Source organism: Lithobates pipiens, unplaced genomic scaffold (assembly GCF_037356315.1).
Source record: "Lithobates pipiens isolate NorthernLeopardFrog02 unplaced genomic scaffold, aLitPip1_a1.2 Scaffold_16, whole genome shotgun sequence".
In the NCBI taxonomy this organism is placed as follows: Eukaryota; Metazoa; Chordata; class Amphibia; order Anura; family Ranidae; genus Lithobates; species Lithobates pipiens.
In genome coordinates, this window is record NW_027507748.1 from 555,784,740 (window position 1) to 555,806,206 (window position 21,467).

The following is a 21,467-nucleotide window of genomic DNA, read 5'->3' on the forward strand; positions in this document are numbered from 1 at the left end:
ACTGCTGCCAGGAACAAAGCTCTGCTTACTGTATGTAGCTAATGCCATTACTGTCCTTTATAGCACACAAGGTGGCTACATCATTCTGTAATGGAAATAATTTATTTGGTCCAACTTTGTTTCCAGTGACTTCCTGCCTGCAATCTGTATCCTTGCACCTATTGTATCCTCTGAGCATTCCTTCATAATCCCTCTGTTACCCTTGTGTACCTCTGCCAGGTCCCAGTCAATGTGATTTCCCATGAATTTCAGCCTGCCATTCATTACCATCACCTGTGCACACATAGGCAAGCCAAAGATTTGAACCATGTATGGGCAGGCTGAATGTACGATCGATCGACTTGGGTACAACCAGCATGCTGGGTTTTACCTGCAACTATCGCTAGCAGCTGCTATAGCCACTAGCAATAATCACTGTCTTCTCTCAGTGGGGACAGCTTCCCTTGCCTCACCTACCCCCTGCCAGGAGAAGACAATGGCGTGGCAGGAGGGATTCCCACATCAATACGCTCTGTGTTGATGGAGGAATCAAGTAGATTTCTTTCCTGAAAAAATATGCTCTGTGTATCGCCAGCCCAAGTCTGCAGCCTGCATCAGTGTCTCCCTATGTCTTTGTCTGGTTTCTACTCTGTGTCCCTGTGCACTTTCTATTTCTAGTGATCCTGTGTGGCTACCCATTCCCAGTGCCTCTGTGTTTCCATGCACTCATACCAGCTTGGGCTGTACTACCTATTGACCTGTGATCCCAGTGTCTGAGTGCTGCAAGGGATTCTTACCTATCCTTAGTTTCTAGTAGCTGCCTGTTCAGGTGAGTCAGAGGAACACAATCTGGTAATCTTCACCTTCAGTAGCTCTCGTGAACACAAGGTGACTCTTTAGACTCTAAGTCTCTGCCCTTTTAGAGGATGTATGTGTGTTGGTGCTGGGTTGTCTCATTGGAACCAGTGGGCATCCTGCCTATCCTAGACTTCTTGTGCACTCCAACAGTATCCAGCTCCTCTGGGACCCCCATGCACTTCTGTATTCCTTGGACATCCCATCGCCCCTAAGTTCCAATAAGTTCCTGCAGCCAAGTTCTTCTACGGACCTTTACAATTCTCCCTGTGAATCCAGCACCTCTGTGCAAGTCAGTTTTGCTAGTACCCCTGCCTTCCTGTAAGTCCAGCATTGCAGTGCCGCATGCTTCTCTAAACCAAATCAGCTGTAGCCTGTGTGGGTGTTCTCCCCAAGCACACTTTCATCTAATGTACAGGCTGCACGGGGGATCCAAACATAATTAACACATATCATGTCTAAACATAGCCTCCTTCCACCATTCTTTGCACCAGATACTTAATTTCCAATGCTTCATTGTAGAGGCCATTCCATCCCTGATTTTTCTTGCTTTAGATTGAGTAGTATCTGTGTCCTCACTGGAGAGAGTCAACCCTCTAGTTGTCCTGGTGGCTATTGTCACTGAGACGGAAAATGAATCCAAACATTTTGAGTTGTCACCAGAGCAAGAGATGAGGGTATATCCCCCAATGAGGACATCTGTCCTTCTGACAACTCAAAGATGGGAATTCTATTTACTTTGCAGAGATCTCATCTACTTTGCTGTTTCATATCCAGGACAGGAAGTGAAGGTGACACTTCCCAGATGGACACAAGCAGAAAAATAAATAAATAATAATAATTAATTAATTAACCTATTGGGGGTTTAACCCTTCCCCAAATCGAAACAAAAAAATAAACGTTTTGATTTTACATTGTTTACTGGAGCACTTTTTTTACAAACTCTGACACCAACTTTGTACTCACTTGGTGCTACTGATCAGCTGTTACTGGTATACCAATTTAAATATTCAAAAGAAACCACATAAGGGATGCACTGATGAACCACTTTCAGTGTTTATTGAGAACACATTCTTTAATCTCACGGAGAATGTTCATGGGTCATAAAAGAACTTGACAGATCTGTACTTTAAGTGACACAGAATTTCTGCTTATGGGTAATACATCCATATTGCTCTATGTGATATGTTTTTACACAGAAGCACTTTATGCTTATAAATGTACCTATGTATGTCAACTGTATGGTCCAGTGAAGTTCAAACCTATAATAAAGCATTTATAAAATAAAATAAAGATTGATAAACCTTCATTTATTCACTGTCTTAGGCCATAATTATTTAGTGCATAAAATTTCTCATTGATTAGGGTTAGGACTTGCCCTTGCCCGGCAAAGCATACTACAAGATGAGAGCCATTTATACATATACATACTGAATTGGTATCTGAATTTACATTTTAATTTTACGTTTGAAAGAAATTAAAATTATAAACATATTAACACCTAGCAAATTAAAGCTCACTGTGCTTCTCATTATTAACGGTACCATTACTCAATTTTCTTAGTGAGTCACAGTGGTAAGAAAACATGTTAAAATAGAATCCATATAGTTATGTATGGGGAGGAAAAAGGGAGTGTGTGACAAGAACATGGTTAAATGAAAATCTTTGCTCTGTTTTTTTTTTTTTTTTTTTTTTTAACAGAAGTTCAAAGATTTATTTCTTTGAAATTATCCAAAGTTCAAAAGTATTAGTGTGCAGTAGGAAAATGTATTTTGAAAGTGTTTCTCAGCCCAGACTAAAAACCTTTCTTCCTTACAGCTGTGTTGTCTCTTGAAACATGCAAGTTGGCACTTGGAAAAATGTATCTTTACTGTTTTTTACTTGACCATCCTAACTATATTAGTCCAGTTTTGATCCAGCCAGCCATGTACATGTTTGCATCTGTTTCAAGAGACAAACTAGATGTAAATGAGGGATCTCTGCAGATGGGTTTGGCAATCCTTCAAATTATTCAATTCTGAACTGGAACAGCAGAAAATTGGTTTGCATCTCAGGCTTGTCCTTTGTTCATTTCTCCAAGAATTCTCTGACCCATGACTTTTCAGAACCATAGAAACCTTTTAGTTATCAGTCCATTGCTTCCTTAGGGTAAAACCTTCTCAAGCCAAATTCTGCACACATTCTCATTGCACATACACTTCCACCATTTGGCTTCCCTTCTTCTTGAACACTGGCCCTTTGCCATTCTGCACTGAGGTTTCAACAAATTTAACAGCTACTGGGTCCTTCTTGAATGTCACAGAAAACCTAGACAGAGAATGAATAAATCGAAAATTACATACCAGTCACATCAAATGTTATGACACAAACTCAATGAAGAAGTACAAAGTGCAGTAATCCATAGTAACCCTCACATTTTATATTTTTTTCCTATGCATAGGAAACTGAAATGGCTGCTGAGGGTTGTGATACTTTACATTATTTTGAGCCTGTAAGCCTCAGCTTAGCTATCTTTTTAAATTAACCCAAGGTACGGTGCTTACAATGAATGAGAAGTGTCCCTTGTGCCGGTGGTTGTTCTCTTACTGGAAATTGTCAAATTTCCTCTACTCCCTCCCCATAGTGCAGCGGTAATCTTCCGGTGTTACAGGGAGATAATAGAAGCTATACTATAGCTATATAATCTATATAGCTATATAATCTATATAGCTATATATATATATATATATATATATATATATATATATATATATATATATAAATCGTTAATATAGTACTAAAGTTTCCCGCAATGAAAATTGGGAATGGAGAATGGGGCCCTGAAGGTTCTACTTACACCACTGCTCTGGAGAATAAGTGTGGATATGATTACAATGCACAAATATATCAAAGGTGACTCCGATAACTGTTTACTCTAAGATCCCTAAAGAGGACACACGGTCACGATTTGAGGTTATAGGAAAGGGTTCTCCTCCAGGAATTGCTACTGAACTGAGAGTGTCAACAACTTCAAAAAAAATTTAGATGTCTTCCTCAGGAGACTATGGGAATTGTTAGAAAATAAAAATCAGACATGAATACACACACATACAGTAGGCTGAACTGGATGGACTTGTGCCTTTTTTTTAACCTTACAAACGATGTAACTATTTAACTACTTGTCAGTGCTACATAAAGATTGTGCTTTACTGCTCCTCACAGTACCTGGTACTTTGAAAACAATCCACTCCCTTATGTCAACTGTTCAAAGAGCAAGAGTTATTGCATTAAGCCACCAAAAGGTCCCTCTAGTGCAGTAATGGTAAACCTGGGCACCCCAGATGTTTTGGAACTACATTTTCCATTATGCTCAGCTACATTGCAGAGTGCATTAGCATCATGGGAAATATAGTCCCAAAACATCTGGGGTGCCAAGGTTCGTCATCACTGCTCTAGTGACTAATTTACATATCTATATATTTATTATAACAAATGATATTAAAGTACTCTTTTAAAAAAAAAATGTAAATTTTCTCACTGAAATTAAGCTATACTTTCCCTTTAACAATATCCTATAACAAAAGTTATTAGCTGGCCCTCTGGCATCTTAACATATCTTGCCAGACTGACTGACTCCTTCTTTGGCAATTATATTATGACATTTATGGATGTGTAGGACTCGTATATACAAAATACATTATCTGTAAGACATACTGATCAGTAATCTGCAGGTTCAGCTTCTTTTGTGTCATTTCCAGTACTGCTTGGTTAAGTCTAGACGTGATTTCTATTACATGCTCACTGGTTAATAGGATGTCATTTCCTCCCTTCCCACCTGGGGTGGCAGTCTGCAACACAGAGAGTCATTTTACAAATGCAGTTACAAAATGAACTACTACTGTAGGCATTAGAGTTAACGCAAGCATACAAACAAATTGAAACCTAAACAGTGAACTTTCTAATAATGCAAAGAATTAAAACAGTGAAGATTTTTTTTTATTCCATGGGTAATGTGAAAATGTTAATTGTGCTTAAGAAGTACCGATCAATATACTGTTTGACATGAATTCCTCCTGAAAAATAGCAGTGCACATCCTGGAATGTGAGGGTGTCTGGGCAATTACTGCCTACAACCTTATAGTTGTATACCTGCTGTGTGAGATCATCCCAGGCACTGTGGTACTGACAGTCAATGAAATGTGTACATCCACTGGATCCTGTTTATTCTTCAATACATTTTATCGGATTCTGTTGCATTCAAGCATAATGCATTACCAACAGTCCCTAGCCTCTCCTTCTTTGTCCTCTGCTTGCCTATTTTAGGCACAGCTTCTACTTTTTAGGTCCCCTGTAACATGCTTTTTCTACCATCTGCAGGATGCAACAATAATGCACCTGTATTGCCCTGTCTATTAGTAGGTATATGAAAAAAAGCATCAGTCAATATGTGTTAATGCATACTTTTCCAGTAAAAAGTTGCTTTAATTTAAATAGCTTGATTAGTCTATGTGATAGAATTGTGTATTGGGGCTTGCCGTATGTAATTCTATAGCTATATATTACAGGTCTTTATAAAGTGCTCACAATTAATATAGTGCTTTACTTATACAATATATTGTACATTCACATTACTCCCTGTCCTTGTAGAGCTTGCAATCTAAGGCTCCAACCTCATTTGCATATATAAACATACTATGATGATTTAGAACGGGGCCAGTTGACCCACCATCTTTGGATTGTGGGAGGAAACTGGAATACATGGCAGAAACCCACACAAGTACTGAGAGCACATACAATCTCCATGCAGGCTGTGTCCTTGTTGGGATTTGCCAATAAAAACTAGGCTTTAATAAAAGCAGAGCTCCATCCAAAAGGAGAAGTTCCTCTTTAAGGCCTTCTCCCCGCTCCTGTTTTTGAAATGGAGCTTTTGGGGAGGGGGGAAGCAGGTACCCGATTTTGATAGGTATCCTTTCCCACTTCCACTCCGATCGCCTAGGCTATCAGAAGTTCTCCTTCCTCTTCTCCCTTCCAAAGTCTTCTGGGACACATGACAGGTCCCAGAAGACTGCGGGACCAGTCACAGAGTGCCGCACCGCTCGCACATGCACAGTGGGCACTTGGCTGTGAAGCCGTAAGCTGTCACAGCCGGGTGCCAATAGTAAAGATGCTGGCGAGAGAGGACACAGGAAGAAAACAGCTGGGGTGAGCACACCGCTAGATCATGGGACAGGCAAGTGGCTGTTTATTAAAAGTCAGCAGCTACAGTTTTTGTAGCTACTGACTTTTGATTTTCACTTAAGAATCTGGAGCAACTCTTTAACAAAGTTTCTTTAAATAAGCGCTGCTTGATAAAGGAAAGTGGGTTCCCTGATAAAAAGTTCTGTGCTCATTGCTCAAGGATACCAAAACTCCAACTACTGCATTCAATGTGAATAGTTAGCTTTGGCAAAACAGGCCATTTTAAGACTTTTCAGAGTAATATTCTCCATCTCTTTCCAAATCTAAGCACTAAAAAGGCAAAATGGTTATGGCTATTTTCTTTAACAAAGGTTTTTAATTGGCTGCAAGCATATTGTACAGACATAAATAACCAACAAAAGCTACATGAGATACAGAAACTAAAAGGTAGACATTGGCTTTGAAAAGCAACAGGGATGCAGTTAAATAAAATGCAGTTGAAAGTATACAAAAAAAATCAAAAGCAAAACAACAAACAGAAGGCAGCCACGTGCAAATCAGTGCTAGAAACACACAGGGTCAAGCAGGACACCGGTATGCAAATATCAATGAAGCCTCTCCTGAAGGGAAAGGGGGAAGCCAGATTGATTAGGGACTGCCCATGCCAGCAAACAGGGCCAGACTGACAACTTATGGGGCCCCTGGGCAATAGGAGATTATGGGGCCACACAGTATACACACACACACACACACACACGGTACTGGAGAGGCGGGGCAGCTATAATCTTGGGATTTTTTTAAAAAACACAGATTTTTACATACTGTCCCTGGTTTTATTGAGGCTGGCAACCCTGATGGGGCCCCCTAGTGGCATGGGGCCCTTGGGTAGTGCCTGAGTGCCCCAATGGTCAGTCCGCCCCTGCCAGCAAATCAAGATCAGGGAGGTACAGAGGGTAAAGATGGGGAAAAATAATGGGAAAAGGTGGCTATTTTCAAATACTCATTAGCTGTGATGTCACCCTGTGTGTGGGTGACATCACAGCTATTTTTTTTTTTAAATACCGAGATACAATTTTAGGAGTAGAGATGATCTTGGGCATCCTCTGAACATGTTTTTTATTTTACTCCAGTCAGTTGCAGGCCTGATCATCCCTACTCTGCAGCACACAAAAACAAAGGGGTGGAATGCTGGTGACATTAGTGCCCTTGTATGGACACATACATAGCGAATATCAGTGGTTAAATATAGGCATATGTGTGCATATAAGGGCATTGATGTCACCAGCATCCCACCCCTTTGTTTTCATGTGTTGCCGGGTGGGTAATGACCAGGCCCACAGTTAATTAAAGTAAAAAAAAGTGCAATTTTGAAATTTTGACAGGGATGAGTTTAGAGGAAGCCAAACTTCATCCCGAGTTAGTAGAAGCTATGTGATGTGATTATTCGACACAAATATGGATGGAAATAATGTAAGCAATATGCATCTTGCCAAATGAGAGTTTGGAGGCCAAAAAGTCTAGCAAGTGGTTTTGATAAAATACAACACATGTAGAATAATACCTGAGCAAGCTTAATAAAAAAGATTCCATCACTGAACCTGGTAACAGAAACACTGGCAATCTCATTCAACTTCACTAATGACTTCACTTGTCCTTTAGCATCCGCAAGAGCTAAGTGACTTTTTGTAAGAAAAAGTAATGTGGGCGTTCCCTGTAATAAAAAAAAAAGACATTTATTAGGTTGTCACAGTTAAAGGAGCCATCTACTCAAATGTGATGTTTTCATTCATCTGCTTCTATGCATCTCTAGAGAATTTCTGCACCACACCACAGTTCCCAGACCAACCAACATGAGACTCCTCCTGCTAAATGAGGAGGGAGAAACTGGGACAGAGCTAGGAACTCCAGCAGGATGGTCTCACAACTGTAGTCCCTAAAAAGATATCAGAGCCACTGTGTGATTAAATCCAGCAACACCTATCCAAGCCTGAGAGATTTCAGTGGGTCGAAAAGGTCAGCATATTATACAAAGATTCTCTTTGGACTGCTATACCATGCTTGGTAAACTACATTTTGTGCGTAATAAACCATTTACCTACTAAAAACATATTTTCATTGACAACATTTTAACTATCCATTCCTATCTTTAAAAGGTCATCAACAATGAACAGTCTCTTTAATCCTGAATAACACATTTACAGTAGTATCTATTCAAGCACTGATAAAGTTTCAGTGATTGAGAATGATGCACAAAGTAAATCTTCAGAAGCACAGAGTGGGGCGGACTGTCCATTAAGGGCGCACAGGCGCTACCCCCCAGATCCATGCGTCCGGCCTCTTGCAGGACGCCAGACCAATGAATTCCAATACGGGGGTGTTTTATTTTTTGAAGCACTGATTAGAGCCAGAGAATGCGCTCAGAGCCCACCCAGGTGTGTTACAATAGCAAATGGATATTCACTATTGTAACACTGATCCTCCTCCCGGCCAATCAGGAAGTGGGTCTGAGACCCATCACCCGATTGGCTGAAAGGACAGGCGATCCTATTGGATGCCTAGGGGGAGGGGAGGAGACGCACATCAGATGGAGGAAAGGACATAGGAGCCACTGCACAATGCCTGCTGCCTGCTGCCTAGATGGGGTAGGTGCCCCGGACCGACCAGCAGACAGCAAGCGAGGGGTGATGGCTGTTCGTGCCCCCCCCCCCCCAAAGAAAACAAAAACACCAGCCGCCACTGATTCAGAGAGCAGGTCAAAAGAGGCTAACCTGAGAAACCTGTGAAACGTTTTCAGTTATTTAACCACTTCAATACCGGCACCCCTTTCCTGCCCAGACCAATTTTTAGCTTTCAGCACTATGGCACTTTGAATGACGATTTCACAGTCATGCAACACTGTACTTTTTTTAGACAGATCGAGATTTCTTTTGGTGGTATTTACTCACCGCTAGGTTTTTTTATTTTTTGCTAAACAGACAAAAAAAGACTGAATTTAAAAAAAAAAAATGTTTTTCTTAGTTTTTGTTATAAAATTTTGCAAATAAGTAATTTTTCTCCTTCATTTATGTGCGCTGATGGCACTGATATGCTCCACTGGTGGGCACTGACATGTGGCACTGATGGGCACTGATGAGGAGGCACTGATAGGTGGCACTGAAGGGCAATGATAGGCAGCACTGATGGGCACTGATAGGCAACACTGATGGGCACTGATTGGCAGCACTGAAGGGCACTGGGCACTGTTGAGGCTGCACTGATAATCAGGACACTAATGATCAGTGTCCTGATTATCAGTGTAAATGGTCCCTGTCACACTTGCCGATTCCGGCTCTCCTCATCTCACGCCATGACAGCGCGTGGGGAAAGGAATGCCAATGAGACCAGCAAGTTTGTTTACATGTGATCAGCTGTGATTGGACACAGCTGATCACATACTAAAAGGCCGCTGTGATTGGCCCTTTACCCTGATCTGTGATCTGAAGGACACAGCGCTCACAGAGCATGCCACAGGGGGTGCGCGGGGGGGGGGCTCTGGGAGGATGTCCATGGATGCCCTCCCAGGCTTTGTATGCTCTGTAGCTAAAGCACGGTTAGGAAGTGGTTAAAGGAAAAAAATTACAGAATGCAGGCTAGCACATGACCTAAAAATTATTTATTTATTGCAGGCATTTATATAGCGCTGACAATGTATGCAACACTTTATATACTGACCTAGCCTACTAGCATGTCTTTGGGGTGTGGGAGTAGAATTTTAGGACTCCAGTGCTGCAAGGCAGACATGCCAACTACTCAATGAAAATATTTGCCAGCACACCTGGCATCATCACATGTCTGTCAAAGTGGTCCTGCAAGGCTCCGAAACATTGCACTACACGGTTTGTGATGTGATATTTCTTCAATAAAAAAATGTTTGGATGTAATTGAAGATCTGTGGAGTGTTGGTGAATATTTACGTTATGTTGTGTATGCTCCAGTATCCAGCTGGTGGTCTCTGCAGTACCCGATGATTTTGAGAGCTCATTCCACTAATGTGTGCGATGGGAATATGAACTGTTAAATGCCAACTACTCAGCCACTGTTAATTCTTTCAGCTATTTTTTTTTTTGTATAATCTGTTTCACCTCCTCTGTAGTAATTTTATTAGCAGTCTATTTTCAATGTATTGCATCCGTCATAAATATATTACTAAATGTGGGAATTGGCAGGAAAGAAATCTACTGGCCAACTCTTGGTAAAAATATACAAGGTATACCTTTCCATCAGTTTTACTGATCCTTTGGACATTGGCAGCTGCTTCTATTTTACCAGGAACAGTTGTAACCAGCTTCTGAAGTTTGGGATTATTCTGTATACCCACGTAATCTCCCTGGAATGGTTTTGGAACACTAGGAAGAAGAAAAAAAAATAACAATAAAAAAAAAAGAAATTAGATTTGATTTGTAGCAGAACATTGGTGATAGGATAAGAATTAAATGTATTACTTGCTACATAATGGCAATGTGTTTGGGTCTTTGGTTCAAAAACTTTTGGGGCACTATGATCTTGGAGTCCATAAAATATTCATTACTGCTAATTGACCAGATAAGACATTCATTATTCGACCTGGACAGGGACAAAGCATAGCAAAGTAAATAAGACTTTGCATACATATTAGAAGGGTAGGGGCTGGTTTGGTGAACCATGGAGGGGATTTAGTATTTTGGCATTTGACTAAGGCCAACCATAGACGGATTGAAATTTGGCTGGTTCAACAAGGACCAGCCGAATTTCAATTCATGAATGGGAAGGCTGGTTGTACTCAAGTCGATCCAACAATCGACTTCAATACAACCAGCCTGTGGGTTTCATTTGTGTGAACACTGCCAGTGGCTATAGTCACCAACAGTGATCATTGTAATTTGCCGTGGGGGAAGGCTCCCGGCTGGCAGAACACATTAGCACTGTGGGAAGTATTTCCACATCAACACTGATTTTGTTGATGGGGGAATCAAGTAATTTTCATTCCTTCAACCTATGGTTAAGGGAAAGAAAATTATATAATGTATGGCTTGCTTGAGTTGAGTGGTATTAAAGCGGGAGTTCCGCCATTTTTTTTTTTTTTTTTTAAAAGCCAGCAGCTACAAATACTGCAGCTGCTGACTTTTAAAATAAGGACACTTACCCGCCCAGCGCGCCCGCAATGTCAGCACCCGAAGCCGATCTCTCGATTGTCTCTCGGGTGCTGCCGCCGCCATCTTGGGTATGGGAATCAGGAAGTGGAGCCTTGCGGCTTCATTTCCCGGTTCCCTACTGCGCATGCGCGAGTCACGCTGCGTAATAAGGATGGTCCCATTCTGTCTCTGGGATCCGTGTGTTTCCCAGCAGACAGCGGGGGACCTGCGGAAAGGGGCGTAAATATCCGTAGATTCTCCGGATATCTATGCCGGAAGTGGGTGCAGATACCTGTACTGTACAGGTACCTGCACCCCCCTGTCCCCTGAAAGGTGCCAATTGTGGCGCCGGAGGGGGGGGTTCCAATGAGCGGAAGCTCCACTTTAGGGTGGAGCTCCACTTTAATGGGTAACTATGTATACCAAAAAAAAATTCAGTGCACAAATTACTCAAACCTAAGCTGTAAGCGAAAATAATGAACAATCAGCCCCAAAATATGTATATGTGTTGCTCCGTTCCTTAATCAGAATAACATAAATTCATGACTATATAAAAAAAAAATCCAGTGCAGGCCAGTCAAGTTCATTAACCCCAAACCCGCTCATCCATGTCTTTATGGACCTTGCATTGTGCACTGGTCCAAATCATTTGGTGGAGGGGGGATTATGGTGTGGGTTTTTTTTTTCAGGGGTTGGGCTTGGCCCCTAACTCTTAAGGTGTCAGCATACCAAGACATTTTGGACAATCTCATGCTGCCAACACATTGGGTAACTGCATTCTCAGTGCTAAAGCTGTATTTATCTTTATTATTTCATTTTTTTTAGTAGATTTAGTAAAAGTTAGAAACTCTATGTGATTTTAAAAGTTCCTGTGTTTTCCTGTCCCAGGACACCTGTTCTCCACATTTCTATTCCTGGTGTCATTGGGACAGGAATTGATGGTTTATCTGCCCATTGGTGTCAGAGATAGCAATAAAAACCAAAATTCTAACTTGTTCTCAGCACTAAAAAAGTAGAGATTGACTGAAGCTGTTTATTTACAGGTCAGTCTTGATATTGCAATAGGCTAAAGCCACACTATGACGAAGAAAGACATGAAGAAAAACAGAGATAATGTTTGAATACTTTCACTACTACCCATTGATTTGTAATTTTTAATTGAACTGTTTTATCACTACACAGATAGTAATACTAACCTTGCTGGGTAAGATTTCTTTTTATCACGAAATAGTTCACTGGCACTTAATTTAACTTCAAGGGCCGCTTTGCGTTGTGGGGTTAATGATTGCCTAAATTTCTTACACTATACAAAAATAAAAAGAAGAAAATGCTTTATTCACTTCTGAATATACAGTATTTGGCATGGTGTACTAGATCTATCTGAAAGCCTGTAAAAATTGTAATTACCAACCATTCATTTTTTAACCACTTGACCTCTGGAAGATTTTACCTCCTTCATGACCAGGCCATTTTTTGCTATTCAGCACTGCACTACTTTAACTGGAAAATGCGCAGTCATGCAACACTGTACACAAACTACATTTATATTATTATTATTATACAGGATTTATATAGCGCCAACAGTTTGCACAGCACTTTACAATGTTAGGGAAGACAGTACAATTACAATGCAATTCAATACAGGAGAAATCAGAGGGCCCTGCTCATATATGATTTTTTTCACACAAATATTCTTCTGGTGGTATTTGATCACCACAGTTTTTTTTTTTTGGCTATATAAGTGAAAAAAAGACTGAAAATTTTGTAAACAAATACTTTCTGTTATAAAACATATCAAATAAAATATTTTTTTTAAAATAAATTTGGGGCAAAATGTATTCTGCTACAAGTCTGTTAAAAAAATCACAATAAGTGTATATTAATTGGTTACACCGTCTACAAACTAGGGTATATATATCTGAAAACTGATCAATCCAAATTTCTTGAGGGCCTAAATATGCCCAGACATGAAAAATACCCCCCAAAAGACCCCTTTTTGGGAAGTAGACAGTCCAGGGTATTTAATAAGTGGCATGGTTAGTTTTTTTGAAGTTGTAACTTTTTTGTCACAATTTTTTGGAAATTGAAGAAATTAAATTAAAAAATATTTTTTTCACTTTTTTTCACATACTGTTACCGTTGTAGTACAGCACCATCACATGACTGATGTGGCAGTGATCAGGAATACCGACTTTGTGACGGTATGTTGACCACTTGCCGACCACCCACCATCGTTATACGTCGGCTGTTTGAAGAGAAATATCATTGTTATAGCAGCATCTAGCTACCATAACCCCAGTATCCTCTTCAAGAGCGGCCTGTCAGCTTTCAAATAAGAGTGGTCTCTGCAGCAGATTCGCAAGATCACTTTTATTGGTAGTGGGAGAAGACCCCCCCTCCCGCCACGCTCCGGTGCCCTCCGCCGCTTACTAGAGCTGCCAGCAGCAGCGGAGGTGATCGGATCCTTCTCCATGTGTGGTATGAAGCTGAGTGAGGGGAAGATGACCCCCCACCCAGCTCCATACCATTGCAGGGCGGAAGCGACGTCAAAACATCACTTCCACCCATAGCTCTTAAAAGCACATTTGTTTATTTTATTTTTTCAAATGACTTTTTTTTTTTATCACATTTTAATGTAAATATGAGATCTGAGGTATTTTTGACCCCAGATCTCATATTTAAGAGGTCCTGCCATGTTTACATTTCTTGTAATATGAATAAAAGTGGCAACAATAATTATTTTTAAAAACAGTGTAAAAATAAAAAGTAAGTTAATAAATAAGAAAAAACATTTTTTTAACACACCCCATCACACCAAGCTCGCACACAGAAGCGAAAGCATATGCGAGTAGTGCCCGCATATGTAAACGGTGTTCAAACCACACATGTGAGATATCGCCACGATCGTTAGAGCAAGAGCAATAATTTTTCCCATAGACCTCCTCTGTAACTAAAAACATGCAACCTGTAGAATTTTTTAAACATCGCCTATGGAGATTTTTAAGGGTAAAAGTTTGTCGCCATTCCACCAGCAGGCGCAATTATGAATCGTGACATGTTGGGTATCAATTTACTCAGTTTCACAATATAAAAAAACATTGGGCTAACTTTACTGTTTTCTTATTTTTTTAATTAAAAAAAGTGTATTTTTTCCAAAAAAAGTGCGCTTGTAAGACCGCTGCGCAAATACGGTGTGACAGAGTATTCCAACAACCACCATTTTATTCTCTAGGGTATTAGAAAAAAAAAAAAAAAAAAATATATATATATATATATATATATATATATATATATAATGTTTGGGGGGGTTCAAAGTAAAAGTAAACACCAAATCTAAAGCCGAGGCTCTATCCTTAAGTGGTTGAAACAAATAATAATATTTTTTTATTTAATATTGTTTTAATTTATTCTTTAACATTTTTTTTTTAACATATTTTTTTTTTTTTTTAACATACTTTCATCAGAGTTGTTCAGTGTCACTATATTAATACTGTACTACTCTGGAGGGGTGGTCAGGGATATTTGTTTTTTACAATTTGATTGCAGTTATAGTGATTAACAACATGTTTTGAACTGTCATGAATGGATTCATATCATAACGGTTGTGATTACTAGTGATCTGTGATTGGCTACAGCTAATCACACGGTACAGGGTGCTGTGATTGGCCCAGGTACCATGTGATATCTGTGGACCAATCACAGCATCACTATAGAATTACAGCTGTTGTGAATGAATTAATTCATAACAGTTTTAACGACATTGTGATTGCATAGCGATCAGATAATCCCCCAGCCTCTGAATGTGGACGGGTGTCGGCATCCAGAAACCACTGTGTCCAGTGGACATGGGAGCAGCGTGCTGCATCCCCCTTACCCAGAGCAGACTGAATGACATGATCCAGCTTGCCTGTGCCACCCGCCTGCAGTATAAGTACTGTGGGCAGTCTTAAAGCAGTTAAAGCATATATATAAATCTGTAAAACTAGCTCTCTCCTTACTAAGAGGAATAGAAACAATAAGACATATACATACATTAGCACTAGATATTCATTACACTGCTGAGAAAAACATAGGCACGAGACAACTATCCGTTTGATAAAGTAGGCTTGCCTGTTTCGTAACACAAAAGCAATATTGGTTGGAAAGGGCAACACCACTGCTGTATTGAAGTAGTGTAAGTTGGATTCTGCTGCTTAACTGTCAATTAACCATTATCAAGGAAACCTGTGTCAGTGCAAGCTTGCACCTTAATAATAATATGAACCTGGCCTAAGGGCTCTTTTAGACATGTGGTCAAGGCCGGTAAAGGCAGGTGGTTAAGTCACAATTTACTGCCCCCTGACAAGCCACACGATCAAGGAGCTTTGTAGCTGCGACAAAAATGAAACACCCTTCTTGCCAAACATGACCCATTCAAGTAATTGGGGCAGTGTCACAACTACACTGCAACCGCGTGCAATGCATGTGATTGCAGCATGGTGGGTCAGGGTTGAAACAGGTGGCAATTAGAGGATATATTGGTGGATAACTTTTTCAGAGGTGGGGGGGGGGGGGGGCAAGGGCTGCCACACATCACACTGATCCCTTAGCGTTGACCTTGCCTAGAAGTGGCAGACAAGTATTCAGATACTCCAAAACCCACTTGAAATCATAAATCAGTAAACAACGCTAGCTGCTGGTAAGATAATTATTGCCAATAAATCTATGATGACAAAAACAAGCAAAAGGGTGTCAAGCTTAGGCTGGCCATGGATGATGCAAACTTCACTAGATTCCTGTTGACTGGGCCATGATTAACAGTGGGTGGCCTTGTAAGCACCATCTGACCAACCCCTGTTCTATAAACAATGTTATAATCCTTAGAGCAGAACTTAAGGCAAAACTTTTCTTTTCAGTTTGGATAGAGTAAGAGAAGCTTATAACCCCTGTCAATTTTTTTTTTTTTTTTTGCCATATGGGTTCCATTGGAGGGATTTCACTTCACTTCCTGTCCCATAGCTGACACAGGAAATCAGAGGAAATCCCTTCAAATTTCCATTTTTCTTTTACTTTTGACAATCGGGGTAAACAGGACAAAAAAGCTCTAAAAATCTTCTTACCGTAAGTTTGGTAAGAAGTGTAACACGACATGATGACATAAAATGACTAACCTTCCATAGATGGAATAGCTTCATTAGTTCTTGATTTAAAGGAATGAGAAATTTATATTTTGGCTGTGTCCATGTTTTGTTTGTTGGTGACATAGAAGGAAGGTTGTTTTTAAGTCCTATGAGATATTTTTGGATCTGTGAAGAGGTAGAAAGTTATAAGAGATGCAAAATATATTTAATCCATATAATAAACCTGCTATCTTTTGAACAGGTTGATGGGGGGGGGGGGGCTGAATAAACTAAACCCAAGATAACATCATGCATGAGGATTTAAAAAAACAAGTCAACCCCTTCTAAGCTTTTCATTTTTTTAGTAGATGCCGGCGAGCTACGGTAATCCTCATGGCATAATTTGATGACTCATGTTGCCAGGTCTGTAATTGCCATCATTCCTTTGATTAGGAGAAAGTAGTAGACCTCTGAAATTGGGTTTTTAAGGCAATTTAAAGATAAAATATAGAGTTTTAAATTAAAGATTTATTTATACAAGTACCAATTTTAAAGATTCATAGAAAAATATTCAACATATATACAAATTGCTACAATAAAAACATTGCATGATGCATTGTATATGGTCCTGCAGTTGTATTTTCCAACTACTTACTGTTCCACCATCAGTATATATTGCAGATGGTAATTGGTAGAAGGGATGTCTCATTTGCAATATATACTGAAAGGATATCTCTGAAGGTATATCCCTTCTACAGATTACCATCTGCAATATATACTGAAGGGATAGCTCTGAAGGTATATCCCTTCTACAGATTACCATCTGCAATATATACTGAAGGGATAGCTCTGAAGGTATATCCCTTCTACAGATTACCATCTGCAATATATACTGAAGGGATAGCTCTGAAGGTATATCCCTTCTACAGATTACCATCTGCAATATATACTGATAGTGGAACTGCAAGTAGTTGGGAAATACCACTTCAGGACCATATACAAACTACTTGCAGTACCACCATCAGTATATATTGCAGATGGTAATCTGTAGAAGGGATATAGCTTAGTAGGTTTACATACTGTATATATTAAAATGCACTAAATAGTAACATAGCATTTGAATGTGAAACATATTTTGAGAAACAAAATATGTCTATAAATAGGACATTGCAGCTAATTATAACAAGATGGGTTGGAAAATGTTTTATATCATTGGGCTGTATGGTGAATTATTCTGTATGTATTTTTACATTTAAATGCATTTAATTACATTACATACCATGAAATCATCCAAGTAAAGCAGCTGTAATGGGAAACTAGCATAAAGTACATGAAAGTATAAAGAACTCACAATGCCCCTGTAGATGAAGTTTGCCAAAGTCTTTGCTGCAGAAGAACGGAATTGTTTTCTGTATTCCTTCCTCACCTGTAATTATAAATTGTCAGACTTTAAAGAGCTCCTGTCACCAGCTTAAAAATTATAAGCAAAGGCAAAATAAAAGCAAGTATGTAATATGCTTACTTGCAGTGTTTCTCTTTCCTTAAATATTTGCATTTCACTTGCAATGTGCCTTTGAACTTGCTCGAAAAATTGGGTAGTCTGCTGTTTAGCGTATGCCCCTCACTAAATGTCTGCAACTCCCTTCAGCTTCCTAAGAACCTTTATTTAAATCCTGGGGTGGGGGGGGGGGGGGGGGACATGACCTGTTGGGGGTACTTGAGGAATGAGGTTGGAAACCACTGCTATAGAGTGTCACTGAAGTGAGAATGTTGTAGAGGGTATATGGGATAGATATGGCTATTTGAATATGGATAACCACAATTTTAAAAGTGGTTAGATGTCAATTAATTTTAACCCGAAGGTAATAAGTAGTACTGGTAAATACACAAAATTGTGGCAGCAGATTATCGCCCAATGGGGGTTGCCACAAAGAAACAAATGATCCCAGAACCTACAGCACGGCTGTCCTGGCGTGTGTTTAGGAGGCCTCCTAAACACATCCCATATACCCTCTACGGCATCCTTTCTGTGTCTCTTTCTTCGGCCGTGTTGTACCAACCGGCACTTTAATTGGAGTTGTATGTCGGTGCAATGGCCAGCGAATCGAATGTGCTATGATAGTTGCACCTTATCCCGAACGCCCCTGATGAAAGAACTTCACAGTTGTCCTGAAACGCTTTGGGATGAATATCTACAATTACCACGCACTAATGATTCCTCATTGTATTTTGCTGTTTTTTATGATTTTTTTTTTCAGATGTTTTGCACCTGAATAATTTTATATATTTTCTAAAAATAAATATTTTTCATAAAATCTCTTTTTTTGTGTTGCCTGCAAAGTCCCTAAATACTTACTTTGGGGAGGGGGTTTGTCTTTTTATATAATAATTGGGATTGGCAAGCTACTCAGGCCCCTTGGGTGGAATTATATATATCACATCACCCAAAGAACACCATCCCCACAGTGAAACATGGTGGTGGCAGCATCATGCTGTGGGGATGTTTTTCAGCAGTCAGCACTGGGAAACTGGTCAGAGTTGAGGGAAAGATGGATGGTGTTAAATACAGGAATATTCTTGAGCAAAATCTGTACCACTCTGTGTGTGATTTGCGGCTAGGATGAAGGTTCACCTTCCAGCAGGACAATGACCCCAAACACACTGCTAAAGCAACACTTGAGTGGTTTAAGGGGAAACATGTAAATGTTTTGGAATGGCCTAGTCAAAGCCCAGACCTCAATCCAATAGAAAATAAGTGGTCAGTCTTAAAGATTGCTTTTCACAAGCGCAAACCATCCAACTTGAAGGAGCTGGAGTAGTTTTGCAAGGAGGAATGGGCAAAAATCCCAGTGGTAAGATGGGGCAAGCTCATAGAGACTTATCCAAAGCGACTTGGAGCTGTGAGGTGGCTCTACAAAGTATTGACTTGGGGGGGTGAATAGTTATGCACATTGACCTTTTCTGTTATTTTGTTCTATTTGTTGTTTGCTTCACAAAAAAAAAAACATCTTCAAAGTTTTGGGCATGTTCTGTAAATTAAATGATGCAAATCCTCAAACAATCCATGTTAATTCCAGGTTGTGAGGCAACAAATACCTTTGCATTATCATTATCATTCGCATTATCATTTGCATTATCTCTTTAATTTATATCTGACAGTCTTTTGGAGCTCTAAAAGGATAATTATTGCTACAATTCTGGAACTTCAACCTTGTGGTCTCAACTCCTTCAACTGAACAGCTGTATGCAGCTGCTGTGCCTGCCCCTCCCCTTTTGCTGCCCAATCACAGTGCTTTGTATTAAGTGAACTCAGTCACAGAATTTAAAGGCTTCTATGAATGAACAGCAGAGGGGAAAGGTGGGCAGAGATGCTGTGTTTGAGAAAACGTCATCTCTCAGAGCCCCAGGGTGTAGCGATAGCTGTACTCCCGGAGCTCCATAAAACTGTTAGCCCTTGTACACATGGTCGGACATTACGACAACCAAATCCCTCGGATTTTGTCCGAAACTGTTGCATACACACAGTCGGACAAAGTTGTCAGAAAATCCGATCGTACTTAACGTGATGACATTATTTCTTTAGGACAGGACAAGGTTCAGGCTAGTAGCCAATAGCTTTGGTCTAGGAATTTGATCTGAGCATGTGTGGCACTTTGTCCGATCGGAATTCTCTACACATGATCGGACAAAGTCCGATCGGATCATGTTGTCAGAAAATTGTATAGCCCAGCTGGAAAACTTGGTCCGTCAGATACTCGGATGGAAACAGTCCGATGGAGCCCACACACTGTCGGATTATCTGACAACATGGTCCGATCAGACATTTTCCATCCGAATGTCCGACCGTGTGTACAAGGGCTAAGATGTAATTAAAGAGAAGTCCCAGAGGTGACATGAACCTAGTGGGACTGAACTCATAGTATACCTGCACATTTTACAAAGTTGCTGAATTCCTGGAGTTCAGATTTAAGCCACATTAAGCAGATTAGCAAACAGAATTACCTGGTACCCCTTCCAATAAGCACAAATAATGGATGCCGCCTCTCCCTGGCGGTTTTGATGTTTGATGCGCCTCAGCAAAACACGGGCCTAAAACCAAATTAACAGTAATCAAATGTGCAAGCCACAAATCAAACTCATTCACAGCGTTTGCTTGATAATTATGGATTGATTAAAATGTTCTGCACTATTTAAAACTTTTCGTGTCGGAAGTCTCTTACCATCCAGCCTCGGATGTAGGCTTGTATAAGTAAAGCAGAGTACCGCATATTTTGATACGTTTTCCTTTGCTGCAATAGAAATGGAAAAATACTTAAAACAGAACATAATAGACATGACTATTTAGTATGCCCATGGCCATATTTAACATAGGCCCCCATGGGATTGTTAGTAGGATAAAAAGCAGGGGTTACTTTTAGTTGACACTGTGGGGTAATTTACTAAAGGCAAAAAATGTGTTCACTTTTTAAGTGACGTTTCCCTTAAAGCGGGACTGCACTGCGGAAAAAAATATTAAAAGCCAGCAGCTACAAATACTGCAGCTGCTGACTTTTAATAAATGGACACTCACCTGTCCCGGGGTCCAGCGATGCCGGCAGCCAAGGCCGATCGATCGCTCGGCTCTCGGCTGCTGCCGCCACCATTCTAGGTGAGGGAATCAGGAAGTGAAGCGAAGCGGCTTCACTTCCCGGTTCCCTACTGCGCATGCGCGAGTCGCGCAGCGCAATAGGAATTGTCCGCGCTGTCTCTGGGACCCGTGTGTGTCCCAGCAGACAGCGCGCAGGGACAGGAAGAGGCATAGACTCCCGTGGGAGTCTATGCCCGGAAGTGGGTGTAAATACCTGTCTTTGACAGGTATCTGCACCCCTCCCCCCTGAAAGGTGCCAATTGTGACACCGGAGGGGGGGGAGGGTTCCGATCAGCGGGAGTTCCACTTTAGGGTGGAACCCCGCTTTAACTTAAGGAATGTGGCAAATCTCTGATGACTTTCATCATCCGATTGTGTGCAAGTAAATATACTGTGTTTTTTGTTTTTTTCTTTTTCCACATATGTGATTGGGAATGCTCATCACATTCATTCAGCTAAGGGAACCTTCGCTTGCTAAGTGAACAGCCTATTTCTCTTTAGTAAATAAGGGATTTAAGTGACTTTGAACATGGCATGGTTGTTGGTGGCCCAACAGTTGGGGCTGGTCTGAGTATTTCAAAAACTGCTGATCTACTGGTA

General features: G+C 40.4%; 1 protein-coding gene across 2 annotated transcripts in view; it reads right to left on the reverse strand.

Annotated features, from left to right (window-relative positions):
• Positions 1-1,871: 1,871 nt before the first annotated feature.
• Positions 1,872-21,467, reverse strand: part of MYO1A (myosin IA) — a 119,149-nt gene continuing 99,553 nt past the window's right edge. The window contains exons 21-29 of one of the 2 annotated variants that reach the window (XM_077483559.1): positions 20,461-20,529; positions 20,243-20,329; positions 17,592-17,666; positions 16,292-16,426; positions 12,338-12,444; positions 10,244-10,376; positions 7,553-7,702; positions 4,528-4,661; positions 1,872-3,141 (exon numbers count right to left, since the gene is read on the reverse strand). In XM_077483559.1, the coding sequence (XP_077339685.1) occupies positions 3,018-3,141; positions 4,528-4,661; positions 7,553-7,702; positions 10,244-10,376; positions 12,338-12,444; positions 16,292-16,426; positions 17,592-17,666; positions 20,243-20,329; positions 20,461-20,529 (1,014 nt within the window). In that variant the 3' untranslated portion in view covers positions 1,872-3,017. The remainder of the gene's footprint in view (positions 3,142-4,527; positions 4,662-7,552; positions 7,703-10,243; positions 10,377-12,337; positions 12,445-16,291; positions 16,427-17,591; positions 17,667-20,242; positions 20,330-20,460; positions 20,530-21,467) is intronic. The other variant, XM_077483560.1, reaches the window with a different exon arrangement.